Source organism: Sinocyclocheilus anshuiensis, unplaced genomic scaffold, assembly GCF_001515605.1.
Source record: "Sinocyclocheilus anshuiensis isolate Anshui unplaced genomic scaffold, SAMN03320099.WGS_v1.1 scaffold1512, whole genome shotgun sequence".
Classification (NCBI taxonomy): Eukaryota; Metazoa; Chordata; class Actinopteri; order Cypriniformes; family Cyprinidae; genus Sinocyclocheilus; species Sinocyclocheilus anshuiensis.
This window is the reverse complement of record NW_015557148.1, coordinates 3,582-18,574: the sequence shown is the minus strand read 5'-3', so window position 1 is coordinate 18,574 and position 14,993 is coordinate 3,582. Positions and strand designations below refer to the sequence as shown.

General features: G+C 38.3%; 1 protein-coding gene across 2 annotated transcripts; it reads right to left on the bottom strand.

The window, feature by feature from the left end:
• Positions 1-2,189: 2,189 nt before the first annotated feature.
• LOC107678132 (tumor necrosis factor receptor superfamily member 1A-like) lies at positions 2,190-9,018 on the bottom strand. Of its 2 annotated transcripts, none has more exons than XM_016473296.1 (10): positions 8,816-9,018; positions 8,281-8,365; positions 7,265-7,391; positions 6,891-7,019; positions 6,292-6,441; positions 6,102-6,186; positions 5,546-5,628; positions 4,233-4,381; positions 3,002-3,119; positions 2,190-2,878 (listed from the first exon to the last, which is right to left on the bottom strand). In XM_016473296.1, exons 2-10 carry the CDS (start codon positions 8,314-8,316, stop codon positions 2,574-2,576), a joined length of 1,182 nt encoding a protein of 393 aa, XP_016328782.1. In that variant the 5' UTR covers positions 8,317-8,365; positions 8,816-9,018; the 3' UTR covers positions 2,190-2,573. The 2 variants fall into 2 exon arrangements, with proteins under 2 accessions (XP_016328782.1, XP_016328783.1); XM_016473297.1 differs by having other exon boundaries at positions 8,281-8,356.
• Positions 9,019-14,993: the final 5,975 nt, after the last annotated feature.

Below are 14,993 nucleotides of genomic sequence, written 5' to 3'. Positions count from 1 at the left end.
TATTTCCAAGTAGCACATAAAAATTATTGAAGTACATTTTATAATAAAATACCACTTCATTCCTTCTACTTATAAATGTTTCATTCAATGTGTTACTTGTTTGCAATTAATTTTCTGTTTCTACACTGTTTTTTCTGTGTTTATGGGTTATCCACACAGGAATTTTCCATTAACCCTTAAACAGGCAACGTGTACAACAGGATACATATTCTTTAGTCTCTTGTAGGAGGCACGAGGAAGATTTTTTCATCCAATACTGTCATCATAATCATAGCTGAGGTTGTTTTGAGTATGGGGGTCACATGACTTGGTTCAAATTTTCTGTGCTTGTTTTGTCAGTTTGACCTAAAGCCAACATGTTCACCCATGGGGCTGGACATTCAGAAAATGTAGAAAGAAGGCATATATTAATCTTACTTTTTTCAGAAAAAAATAAATAAATAAAAAATTGCAATACAACTGTTAGTACTAATTGTGAACATTGTCTTGAGATGTTGAAAAAGAAAATTAAGTCATATGTTATTTGTGTTGTTTTTTTATCGCATTTTGAAATATGCGTATCTCCTGAGATACGTTGCCTGATTAGGGTATAAAAAAAGGATTATCCTCAATACTGACAATGAATGGTGTCACAAGGTAAACTATGCCTCCTGTTCTGGTTATTTCATTATTGTGCATTCTGGGGTGGTATGGGGTGGTGAGAGTGTGAGGGGTGGGGTGGGGTGTTTTGAGGGGCTTTGGCCAAGTCAAGTCAAGTCAAGTCACCTTTATTTATATAGCGCTTTTAACAATACAGATTGTGTCAAAGCAACTTTATAGCAACACTGCGCAAGATCATAACCGACACGCACATAATTACACAAGCACCTTCATCAAAGGAAACACAGCTTGTCTAATGGTTAAGGGTCTGCTAACAAAACACTTGTAGATTTAGTGCTGGTGAGGCCTTTCATCAAAGCATGTACTTCCAGGTTTCATCTAACATGGGAATGACTTCAAATGAAAAGCAAATTACACATTAATTAAAAATATAAGCACTTTATTTGCGGAATGGGCAGTGCTTGTTTTGTCAGTTTGACCTAAAGCCAACATGTACACCCATGGGGCTGGACATTCAGAAAATGTAGATGGTGTAGAAATCACAGAAAATACACAGTAATCACAGAAATCACACAAAATACAAGGGGGAGCCCCTAGATAAAAAATCTCTCAGAAGGGTGGATGACAAATCTAACAAAAGTCTTCAGGATTTCATAAAAATTATATGGTGTTACATAAATTACATTATATGATTGTTTAGGGATGGAGCTAAAGCGTGCAGGACAGTGGACCTCAAGGAGTGGAATTGCCTACCCCTGAGAATGAAGACGAGAAAGTTCAGAAATGTAAAAATACAAGAAATGTCTGAGCCTCAAATTTAGGACATGTCATACATGCAGCATATTTTGAATATTACATATTTGTTTGCATCAAACAAATCATAGAATTATTGATGACTTAGGCTGTTTTTATACCCTAAGAGGGCAACGTTTCCTGGGAGATACAACTCATAAAATCCAAAATATATCAAATATTACAAAAATTCCTTTGAATATGTTTTACTTCAGTCCATAGGATATACAAAAGTGACATGAAATGATTTTTTGCTGATCATTTTCCACTCTTGCCTGTTTTAGGGGTAAGGCAAAAAAGTAAAAAAATAAAATAATCTGTGGTCAAATCAACTTTATAATTTGCATTTGCATTGAATTTTAATGCTAGTTTCCAGCTAAAGCACCATATTAGCCTGTGGAATAATGCACTTACACAAATCACCCCTCAAATGATATAAAACACCCCTCAAGTAAAAACGCAACTATAGATTGTTTTTGTTTTGTACATGTAAATACCTCTGCTATCAGCATTAAATTCATCTATACAGTTGGAGGCATTATTGGATAAATAAGGCCTCTCACAAAACCTATCAAGAACATGCCCAAAAAAAGAATAAAGAATTAAGAATCTCCTGATTTTTTTAAAAAGTTTAATACTGAAGACTGGAGTAATGGCTGCTAAAAACTACAGGAACATTGTTTTGATTGTATTTTTGATCAAATAAATGCTGTCTTGGTGAAAAAGAAAAAAAACAAACAACAAAACAAAAACCTTACCCAAAATTTGGAACAAAAGTGTGTGTGTGTGTGTGAGTATGTGTGTAATCTGGACATGTTATTAAGAGATGTGTGCTATAAGGAGAACTGAACTGGGAGAGAATATGCATGATTATGTTATATCCATTACATATATGAAAAATTACAACCCAAACCCCAACCACCCAATCACCCTCGTACAGATGCATTCACTAACAAAACTAACAAAAGCACTAACAAAAGCCTGGATAACATACAAACATATAACGCAGAACATATGCATGTTCATAATAAATTTAGTGTGAAATCCTCAAACAACTGGAAATATAACATGGTCAAAAATTCAGCTGTAGACCCACTTCCACTCTTAAAGGAATCCAATGGAAATTGGTGAAAGGTTAAGATCTCTATTAATGCCCTCTTCTCCATTCTCTTCCAACAGCGTCAGTGTGAAGCACTTGTGTCCTGTGAAAGGAACCTGTTCTCAATGTTGTCTGCACAGTTAACCAAACACATGTCCTTCAGAGTGTCTACGAACATCTGGACGCGGTGACATGGCAAAACATTGCTCCCTCCTCCACTGCCACTGTCACTCCAAACCTTCAGCATCTGGTAGTGGGCATCTTTGCAGTTCCGGTGGTCTTGTTCTGCCCTGTCAATGTTCTGCTCAGAAACGCCAAGCCGACGTACAAGTTCTTTAAATCGTCCAATAGGCACCTCGTCCAGCACAAAATAGAAGAACTCATGAACTACAAAAGCAAACGTCAGAGAAAGAAATGGTGAGAGACAGACAATAGACGTGAATCATCTTTAAGCATCACTACTTAAGCCTCCAGGGATTTATGTGTAGAAACAAATAAACACAGACATACATTTGATCTCTCTTGGGACGCAGTCTGGGAGTTTTCCATGTTGTTCTGTCTCGCACGTCTGGTTTGTGAAAGGAACACTCTCATGTATTGTGTCTGGTTGCACTGTAATAATCAGTGTCTGTGAAGAACATTAAAAATATATATGAATTACTTAATAACATGCAGAAAACAATACAATAATCAAAACAACACCAGTCAAATAGGATATAACACATCACATGATCCTGAAGAAACACATGGCTTCCATGAAGGTACTGCAGGTGACTATGGACTAATAATTATTTAAAAATGTATTTTAAAAATGATATATCAGGGGTCTTTAACCATCAAATAAATACTGTTTTTTTTTTTTTTTTTACATTTCTATTCACAAAGGATACTAAAAAGTATCACTTTTTTTTTTTCATAAACATATTAAGGAGCACAAGTGTTTTCAATAATCAGCATTTTACATCATTTCTGAAGGATCATGTGACACTGAAGACTGGAGTTAACGGCTGCTGAAAATTCAGCTTTGCCATCACAGGAATGAATTACATTTAAAAATATATTCAAATAGAAAACAGTTAATACAGCACCAGTTTAGCATTTATTTATTAAAGACATTCGTGCTATTATGGTATTTTTGACATTGTTTTTTATTAGGGGGTCCTCAAGTTGGCCAAGAGTTCAGACAGAGAGTACATGTGATAGAAATATAAGTATTAGTATTTATCATCAAAGCTGAATCATCTTCTGTGAAAACAGAGCTACAGTCTCAGATATTCTCTTGTAAATTAAAAAGTAATGCGTTACTTTACTAGTTACTTGAAAAAAGTAATCTGATTATGTAACGCGTTACTTGTAATGCGTTACCCCCAACACTGCTAAGGCTGCTGAAAATTCAGCTTTGCCATCACAGGAATGAATTACATTTAAAAATATATTCAAATAGAAAACAGTTAATACAGCACCAGTTTAGCATTTATTTATTAAAGACATTCGTGCTATTATGGTATTTTTGACATTGTTTTTTATTAGGGGGTCCTCAAGTTGGCCAAGAGTTCAGACAGAGAGTACATGTGATAGAAATATAAGTATTAGTATTTATCATCAAAGCTGAATCATCTTCTGTGAAAACAGAGCTACAGTAATTATGTGTTTAGCATCAAATATGAATCACTCGCATTGTGAAGAAGAATGGTTGTGGTGTCCTTGCCATTGTTTGTCAAATGTCAATAAAGCATTTTACCTGATCTTCGGAAGCAGGTGATGATTTCTGCGATGACAAAGCTTGCCTCTTTTTCTTCCAAAGTCTGATGCCCTCGTATAACATGAACACTCCCAGTGCTATAACCGTGATAAACGCACAAACGGGGACCAGTATTTGTGGTAATGTTCCTGAAACATTAATGTGACGAGATACAAAGAAATTAAAATCACCCCTCAGTATTATTATTTTTTGCTTGAAGACACATGATGCTTTTGGACCATACAGAGACATTTAGCTTAGTCATGGCAAGACAAATTCAAAAGAACTTGAGAGGGGACTTTCCAAGATTATTCATGCTTTCTAAAAAAAATTTAATACTAGTTCTCTTCATCCAAACATTCTAAAGCTATAGTCTGCCAACAGTTGTCTGTCTGGCATCCACAATATTAGGAAAGCCAACAGACATGTCTCATATTTTCTCCGTCTCTGAAGGACACACATTTTTGGATGGATGTTGTACCAGTGGTGAGCAGTGTTTTTTTTTAAATAGATGTAAATTCTCGTCCCAGTTACACATTTTCCTGGTTAAATAAACATAACTTACACTATCAAAAAGAAAGAATGAAAGAAACCAAATACAATTCTATTTTGTATTTTTACATTAACACTGTAAGTAATGTTCTGTTTATTAAAACCAAGTAGAAATCTCATCAAGCTAGTATTTTAAGCCTTTTTTTTTTTTACATTCATTCCAAACTAATAACTATTCAGCTGTTCTTATTAATGTCAACTTTTCGGATCATTAGTCATCAAAGCTCAGTAAATAAGTAATTTCACCAAGCTAATTGCTCACTAAAAAAACCCCACCGATCATGTTCTCAGGACATTTCAAGTTTTATTTTGATGTGATAAATTGGTGATATCTGGAGTGGGTGAGTTGTTTACTTACATTTTAATTAGGCTTCCCATTAATGTCATCAGTTTGTTGATTCAGACTGATTAGCGAATGAGTAACACATATAAAAACAGGAGGCGGGATTTATTGCATGAACCAATCATAGCGAGATGGAGGCATAGCCTTTTCCCCATTCATTCTCAATTTATCCCTTACCAAACCCACCGCACTCTTTAAGGATATGTTAAAACTCAATAGGCTTAGGAGAGACAAGAGAGATGCAGCCTCCAACTGTAATTGATGTTGTGGTGTTAACTTAAAAATAATAATAATAATAATAATAATTTTCTTTTTAATGTCATATTTTGTAATATTTGCATAGTTTTCTCATCCAATTTTGTGAAGAGGCACTGCATCCCTTGCCTCCTCAGAGGAAATATCACTGACCAGTACTCACTTGGAGGACTAGTTGGGCTGGCGGACTTAACAGGGTTACGAGGTGTGCTGGATATGCACAAGTGTTCACACTCCTCCTGACATCTATAAGGCATAAAGAACACACATGTTGATTATTTTGTCTGCCATGTCTAAAGTTATACTAAAAAAAACATCAACCTAAAATTACAATTTTTTTTAATTTAAAATGACTATAATATCCAAGATGTGTACTTGTATTGAGTTATTAATATTGGTTAAACGCATTTCAAACACAGCAACACACAAAACTGAGCTTGTGTAGTTAAATGCATTTGCATTCATAAATGTACTTATGTACTGCGTTTGGCTCTGTACATTAAGCTGGGATGTAAGTATTGCAACACAGAAAATAACACACTTCACCTTTAACATAAAATTTTCAGGAGAGCAATCATAAATGCAAGGAAGGAAGTCTGTACTTGTGGACTTTTGAAATCAAAAGATGAATAAGTGCATTCATCATCTTAACCTCTGAAAAAGTGCCACACCATAATAAGTGCCAGCAGCGTATTGAAGAGTACTGAAGTGTGACTTACTTAACACACGGCTCACAGACGTTTTTGCCCTTGACAGGGTAATGGTTGTCTTTGCATTGACACTGTGTATTCTGTTCACCAGTACCTGACAAAAGTGAAAACATTAACCAAGGGTACGCTATAATGTATGTACAAGATTTATATATAACTATAATTAATTATGAAGCTTTATTAAGCTTGAGGAACTTACATTCCACAGCTTTCTGCTGCCCAAGTCCACACTTCTTACACTCCTTACATTCCCATGTCAAGTCGCCTAATTTCTTATAGTAGTATCCATGATCACACCCACACACCCGATTGCTTTTGAATGTACATGGTGATATCTCTTTGGAATGGGCTGTGATTAAAACATGAAAGACATATGAAACCTGGGCAAAGGTCAAATGAATTGGCTGTGTGAGGTTTTTAATAATCATTCACATATTAAAGGGATACTTTCATCTAAAAATGAAAATTGTCATAATTTACTCTCATGTTCTTCCAAACTTTTACAACTTTCTGTCTTATGTGGAACACAAAAGAAGGTATTTAAAAAAAAATGTCTTAGTGTTTTTTTTTGTCAAAACAATTAAAGTCACTGGAGTCCAGTGTTGTTTTTGACCCCACTGACTTTCATTGTTTGGACAAAAACAGTTTGAAGACATTCTTCAAAACTGTCTTACAGAAAGTCATACAGATTTGAAATGATGTAACAGTTATATAAACGATGACAGAATTTTCATTTTTGGGTTAACTATCCCTTCAAAAACAAGAAATATGAATATCAAAGTTATAAAATGGTGTTACGTTTGTTGCACTCCTTGCATCTGAAGCAGTTTTCATTATAGTTTGAGTTGTCTAGGTAGGTTCCGGCCTCACATATCTCACATTCAGACCTCGTGTTTGGTTCAGGGCATTTCTCTTTCAATTTAAACCCTAGAGTAGAAAACAGAAGGACAAAGGACGAGAAAGAACCATCTGACAGCTGAACAAAATGTTTCTTTGAAAAAAAAAAACACCATGTTGCCACCCATTATCCATAGGTAACTATTTTAAATGTTAACAGCTTTGCTCCATTATATGATAAATGTTCTTCTTCTAATGTTCTTATTGAAAGGACATACATTCTATTTACACAATATACATCTATAACCTAAAGCCTGTATTTAAATTAGCTTTACCTGGATGACATCTATCACAGCAGAATCCCTTCCCATTCCAGTATTCATTATCAGAACAACTTTTTTTCACAGTCTCACCTCCTCTATTTGCAAAATCTGATATTGAATATGACTGGCTGATTAGAACCTGTGGGGAACAAAGGATCATTTAGGTTAAAAAAGTCATGGGAAATGCTTGGAATAGCATGCCATTTGTGTTATGTGTGAGTGCACAGTACAATACTGTATTCCACAATGAAAAGTGCTTTATTTTAACTTTTTAATATCCAGTGTAGCGAATAAACCAGAAGTAATACCTCACACAATTTTTTAAAAACTCATTATTCGGTCAGACTGTGTCAGACATTATAATGAAAATGAAAATTGGATGAATGAATGGCTATATTCAGATTGTCTACCACCTACAATTTTTATTACCAACAGCAAGCATTAATACATGATAAATTATTCAAATATTAATATGCTATATTGCTATCACATTATCTCATTACGTATGTTAGCCTCATCACATGTTTAATTTGGTGAGTGTTCAATGAATAAAAAAAATTTTTTTTTTTTTAATCCATTTTTTAAAATGTCTTAACATGTAGAAGTCCAATCAAATAATGAGTCATGAAAGAGAAGTGCCTCATAAATTCTTTGGAGGAATAAACTATAACAATATAGCAACTTCTGTGATTGGTGTATATTTCTTCAGAATTATGGGTACGGTAGTTCTTCATTATTCAATGTTTTTTTTAATGAAATTACACTGACTCATGGCTTATGCTCATCATACCTTACAAAATCTCAATGTAGGTCTGTCCTAAAAGGTTTATATGTTGTTGTTTAAATTATGGAACCCAACTATCCATTCTATGTAAAGTCACTGAATAATTAACCAATTCAAACACCCATTTAATCATCAACCATGAAGCATACCAACACAACATTTTAAGGAAGTATTTTAGATGGGCAGCTGGGGCACTTTTTTAAATTATGACTCATAGGTAAATGCTCTGAAAATACCATCTTACCAGCAAAACATAAGCACACAGCTGACATTTCCTCATTGCCGCTGTAGGGGGCGCTAAAGCAGTACTTCTCAGTTCACTAAACACACTGACCGGACAGGGCGAAGGGGTCGGCGGATGACGGGGGGGGGGGCGTGGTTGGATGGGAGAGAAATGGTAAGTAAGAGTTAATAATTTTCAAATTATTAATTTAGCAAGCATTATATAGTCAAGAAAAACCAACAGTTTTCATGAACTCTGATGTCCTTGTATAGCAAGCAGATTATTCTTACAGTAACCTGTTGCGAAATAGTGCTTAAATGAGAAACTAACAATCAGACCAAAACCACACACAGTAACATCTAAAATACAGTTTTTATTTTCATGCCAGCTGAGACCCCCACAGATATTTACGCTAGGAAAGAAGGCAAATGGGGTGACGCTTTAACATTTCCATCCGTTTCAAAGCTACGGTACAATCTAGACACCCACACTTAAAAGTGCCACATAGAGATAACAATCGAGTTCCGTATGGAGCATTCACAGCGCGCGACCTTACCTCTACTCATGGCGATCCAACATGGTCCTTTCTTACTCTCCTAGACTTTTCGTCATCCCCAATTGAGCTAAAAAAATATATAAAAACGTTTTTAAAAAATGTGAAATTGGTGAAGTATCTCTACCGTGCATTTCCTCGGAGGAGAAGGGCAGTCTTTGACTGGAAATGTTATGCGTCACAACGCGTGCCAGTTCTCATGAAGGAATTCGAGAGGCTGGATGAAACCGAAAGTACTCTAAAGCTTCTGTTACAACATTTTGAAAGGCACAGTAACGTATTTACATAGTGATATCGCCACATTGAGGGATACAAAACGTCCTTGGACAATGTATTAAAGGTATTACTGTGTTGTTGAATGTCTTTTGTTGAACGTTGGAGAATTAGGTTTAGGCTTAATACACATAGCCTTTATATATCAGAATGCCAAACTAGAGTAAAAAAAAACTAGCCATAATTCACCCCAAAATGAAAAAATGAAAACCATAATTTAGCCTAATCACCCTTATGTCATGACTTTCTTATTTCGTAAAACAAAATCAAACATTTTGAAGAATATTCTGGTTAATGGTTGCAACTTGCAACTGCATCTCTGAGTGAATGATTTGAACTTAAAACAAGATCAGATTGAATCATTCAGAATGTTTTTTTGTGAATAGAATCAACAGATTCTTTGAAAAGATCTCAAATCGTTCTTCACAAATCAGACATCTCTACTTCGCCTACATGACTTTTGCCCCTGATTTGCAGCCAACCCCAGTTGCCCAAAGACAGAGCAAGACTGCAGATTAAAATTTCAGTCTGTTTGTCACACAAAGCAATCATATGACTTCAGAAAACTGGTCATATGGACCGCTTTTTATCATGTTTTATCCTCCTCCCTGTTACAATATCATGTTTTGTCTTCATTTTTCTTAAACTGTTCAGTGAGTTGAGGAAAAAGTTGGTTATCGCAGACAGAATGTAAATACTTAGCTACATACTGAGGCGAAGAAATAACTTCCTCACCTCTAAAGCCACATCCTGTCTCCATTTCCCCTGTGAACTGCAATGTAACCATGGAGATTGTAAAAAATGCCCACGGATTGTTCTTTAGCATGGTGCCAAAACCAATTCAAAACAAAAACAAAAAACATATTTTGCAGTTAACTGGACATTAAATATCTTCTTAAAGGTCAGATATTTAATTCATATTGTATGCTAAGCACTTTGTTTTTTTTTTATTTAGCTATTTCTGTCTGATGGTAGTTGAAAAAACACTCACATAGAAAGCTAACAATGATCTCATTAATAATTATTTATGGGTAGCATGAAGATAGGTGTGGTTGCAAGAATGCCTTGTTGAAAGCTTGTGTGTTTAACAGAGAGGGAGGAAAAGAACAAATAGCAAATGAATTGTTAGTTATTTGCTTTCCACCTATATACTGAGTTGGAAATATATTTAATTGGCTAAACTAAACGTCTGGTGAATAGTGTGGCTGTGAAAGGCGAGTTCACACCTCTGCCCATGACTGCATAAATAGCACAACTGATTCCAGGCCTTACAAGGTTGATAAACCACAGACACTTTGCCTGCTCAACCAGCAAGATGCTGCTGTTTCATTAGCTTGACCTACAGGGCCAATATTGCACCAACATGGTTTGCTGCCATATTACACAGCCAATCAGATCTAAATATAATGCTAAAGCAAGATATTTGTTCCAAATATTAGCAGGGCAGGATACTGAGGGTAATCACTTTGGCTGACACCATAGAGTTCAACAGTTAGGTTGCAGAAGAAAAATCCCATTAATTTTCTTCATTGGGAAATTGGTTTTAAATGATAACTTATCAACATTTAAAGACAGACCTATTGTGAGGTACAAGGTTTTTAATTGATGGTATATGCTTTTGTTGAAGCCATTTTTCACATAATAACGTTCAACTGTGAAATTCCTGGTGATGAACTACTGATTCTGGAAAGTAATCTGGAAAAATTGTACCGTCTTCATTTATCCATCTTACCATACTAGTCCTTTTTTTATTGTTCCCCAGTCACGCATAAAGCAATTGTAAATTCACGACTGATTATTGGGTATTGAGGCAAGAACCACGGACATGGATTAGGCCATGATTCTGGATTCTTGCTGAACCAAAATCAGAGCGTAACAATTGCTGCGTCTCGCTGTGTTCTGCTCACAGTGAAGGAGAAAATGTTCTATGGTGTGGCTAAATGGTGCTGAATATTGGGATCATAACACCTAGTCCTATCGTGCAAACTAAAACTACCTGTGACTGCTGTGAAAGGGCAGCTGACAACCAGGGAAAGACCTAGTGACAGCTAGGAAAGACTGCTGATAGGAGGGAATAGACCCCATTGGGGCTGGCAGGGGTTAGCTACCCATGCCGGCAGGATCCGTCACTACATAGTGCAGATGGTCTACCTATCTTTGGCTATGAAAACCACAAGAAGAAGAATACCCCTAGAGTCTGCAAGAGCGGGGGCACAAGATGACTAATGGACAGACCACACGGTAACAGACTTAGGAACGGAAATGACAATGAGCCAGGAGAACAGCACAACAGAGGTTGGAACAATAGGACTGACAGGACAAAAACCAGTCGGGTGAAGCCCAGTGGCAGGACAAACACCACAGTTCACAGGGAATCAGAACCCCAGACAAAGCCCAGCCAGGCACAAACTTACCCCCACTGATTAACCCAGAAGCCCCCCAGCCACAGCCAGCAATAGAAAGGAAGATGGATGGAAGGAGACCTCAGATAATTTGGCCTAAATCACAACGAGTGGGCAACCATTAACACAGATCTCGTTCAGCTGCTAGAAGGCCTGAAAAGAGATGTAGAAAGGAAACTGGAGAAGATGGGGGAGATTATCTACACCTATGGGGCACAAAGGTTTGGAGTGAAAAACAAGAGGCCGAGGTCACAGAAGGTGCTGGGAGGCCAGCCGAAGTCCAGGAGACAATAAGAGATTGAGATCCAAACTTGCGAATGAAGGAGGAGCCTGAGAAAACAGTGGAAGAAGGCCACTGAATCAGAAAGGAAAGGCCTAGAGGTACTACAGGGCGATATCAAAGGCAGGGCGGTAAAGTGAGCTGAGAATAGCCGGTAAACAAGCTCTACAAGAATGCCCCAGGAGTTTTGAGGTACCTTTGGAGATGAATGATAGTGGCATGGAAAAAGCAGGTGATACCAAAAGCCTGGAGGGCTGGAGGGATTTTGATCCCCAAGGAAAAAAAATCGTCAACTATTGACCAGTTTCATCAAATTAGCCTCCTGAATGTGGAAGGTAAGAATTTCTTCAGCGTTGTAGCGCAGAGACTGTCAGTGTTCCTGAAGATCAACAACTTTGTTGACACCTTAGTGCAAAGGTCAGGCATAGGGGGCTTCTCAGGATGTTTGGAACATGCTAACATGATTTGGCACCAGTTGCAAATGCCCAAAAAGGAGAAGAAAGACCTACATGTGGTGTTCTTAGATCTTGCCAGCAGTGTTGGGGAAAGTTACTTTTAAAAGTAATGCATTACAATATTGCGTTACTCCCTAAAAAAGTAACTAATTACGTTACTTAGTTAGTTTTTATGGGAAGTAATGCGTTATATTACTTTTGCGTTACTTTCGCGTTACTTTTTAAATATAAACAGGGCTTGATTGTTTTTAATATAAGAAGTTCTATTTATAGCAAATATAAAAGCCCTTTCACACCAAAAAGTGTAATGAATAAACCTCAGGCTGAAGTAAAAGTAAATTGACGTCTGTACAGTAGAACGCAGGAGAAGAAACACTCGTCAGCAATATAAAAACAAAGCACAATTGTTAGATTATGTACAGATATTTTCTTGTAAATTAAAAATGTAATGCGTTACTTTACTAGTTACTTGAAAAAGGTAATCTGATTACGTAACACGCATTACTTGTAATGAGTTACCCCCAACACTGCTTGCCAGTGCCTTTGGGACAGTGCCACATAAGCTGCTGTGGGCAGCATTCGAGTTCTTCCATGTTCCAGAACAGATAACAAAGTTGTCAAAGCCTACTTTTGGGATCTTCAGGTCTGTATTACCATACAGGATAGTACCACCACCTGGCAGCAGCTGGAGGTTGGCATAATGGCAGGTTGTACCATCTCTCTACTGGCATTCACTATGACAATGGAGATCAAAATTCGGGCATCCCATTGGGTGGTTGGAGGGGAACATTTAAAAAATGAACATTTAAAAAATGGGTTGCTCCCTCCAATCAGGGCATACATGGATGATATGACTACCATCACAATGAATAAAGCATGTACTGAGCGGCTCCAGGAAAACATCAGATGGGCACAAATGGAGATTAAACCCGGAAAATCTCGCAGCATCTCCATTGTCAAAGGCCGACCTACTAATGACAGGTTCTGTATAGCGGGAGAGCCCATACCAACGGCCATGGAAAAGCCCATCAAAAGCCTTGGACGTTGGTACACCGCAGACCTTAAAGACTCAAAACAGGTGGAACAACTCAGGCAAGAGACAGTCAGTGGACTCAAGAGAATCAATGGTACAGCTCTTCTGGGGAAGATGAAGCTGTGGTGCTTCCAATTTGGTTTGTTGCCACGGCATATGTGGCCAATTTCCATATACGAGCTCACTTTATCTCACGCCAAGCACCTGGAGAGACTGGTGAGTACACAATTGAGGAAATGGATTGGGCTACCAAGATGCTTTAGCAGCATAGGGCTGTATGCAATGGAGCTCTCTCTCTTCCTATGTCAAGCCTTGTGGAGGAGTACAAATGCACCACAACGAGGCTGGAGATGACGCTTAAATAATCCCGCAATCCCTGCGTAAGAGATGCTGCTCCAAAATTGGCGACAGGTAGGAAATGGAATCCAGTTACAGCAGTTGCTGATGCAAAGGCAGCCCTCAGACTAGAGGTCTTCACGGGTCCACTTGGATCCAAAAACCCAAGGTCCGACCCGAGACCCGAGCGGGTTCGGGTCCAAAACTTCGACGAGTACCTCGGACACGGGTCGGGTTTGGGCCTCTGATCTCGGGTAATTTCAAATAAACTTGCTTTTTCCAAATGGATCCGATTAGACCCAAATTGTTTTAAACTATCCCGAATGCGTAGGTTTCTTTCACTTTCGCGTTAAGTGAGGAACGCACATAGAAAAGGAGCATATGTTTGTAACCTCGCACACAGAAATCATCTTATGGATATGAGATCCATCAGGAAAATCCACTCGCTTCATTATGCTGCGTGTTCATTCAGGACTTTTCTTTTTTGTGTGCAGAAGCCTTTCGCCGGAGATCAGGTTGCAGACAACACTAGCGAATCCATGAATTATTGGGCTATCGACTAGCTATACTATTTTTTGTCAAACTATCTGTCGGGTCTCGGGTCTGATCACCTGTTCTTTGCTGTCTCTGTGTTTGGGTGTTGTGTTGTTGTTGTGTGCGTGGCTTGTTTTGACAGCTCGCCACGTGCGCATTGTCAGCATGATTGTTTCCCCACCCTCCTTGTTTCTGTGCTCGCTAGATTCTTGTTTCACACCAGGTTCTTGTTATCTCATTAGCTTCCCCTTATAGCTCCTCGTGTTTCTCTGTCTTTTGTCAGACTGTTGTGATTATTCCCATTGCTCTGACCATCATAGTTTGTATCGCTTACCTGTCCTGTCTTGTCTTGTTCAGGCTCCAGTGCTCGTAGCTGCCTGTATATTTTCCTGCACCTCTCTGTGCGTTCAGAAACCCGTGGGCTCCCTTCGGCATCCGCCTACCCTGGGACTTTGCGGTCTCGTTGTTGGGTTGCTCAGCCTCTCGCTCAGATTAGCAAGCTGCTCTGCCGGCTTCATCTCCACTGCCGCAGTTGCGGCTTGTTCCAGCCGCTGCTATCCACCCATCTGTGTGGTAGGGGATTCCACGTCCACACGAGCCGCTGCTATCCTCCAATCTGTGTGGTTGGGTATTCCACGTCCACACGAACTGTCCGCGGAGGCGCTCATTGCCCGTTGTGATCAATCTCTGTTCAATAAAGCCTCTGTTGTACCCGCACCTGAATCCAGCCTATTTCCTGACAGAACAATCTGACCACGATGGATTCAGCGGGATCGGATCCGCTTCGTTCTGCTCTCGTGCAACAGGGAGTTTTGCTGGGGCAGCACGCCACCCAGCTCAACACCACAGCGCAAGAGGTGGGCGCGCT

Bases quoted from the DNA above. Each gene is read 5' to 3' on its own strand.
- LOC107678132 (XM_016473296.1), bottom strand. From the start codon at position 8,316: ATGAGGAAATGTCAGCTGTGTGCTTATGTTTTGCTG. The intron at 7,020-7,264 runs GTAAAGCTAATT...TTTCTACTCTAG, and splicing joins CTGTGATAGATGTCATCCAG to GGTTTAAATTGAAAGAGAAA. The intron at 3,120-4,232 runs GTAAAATGCTTT...TGTTCTTCACAG, and splicing joins CACCTGCTTCCGAAGATCAG to ACACTGATTATTACAGTGCA.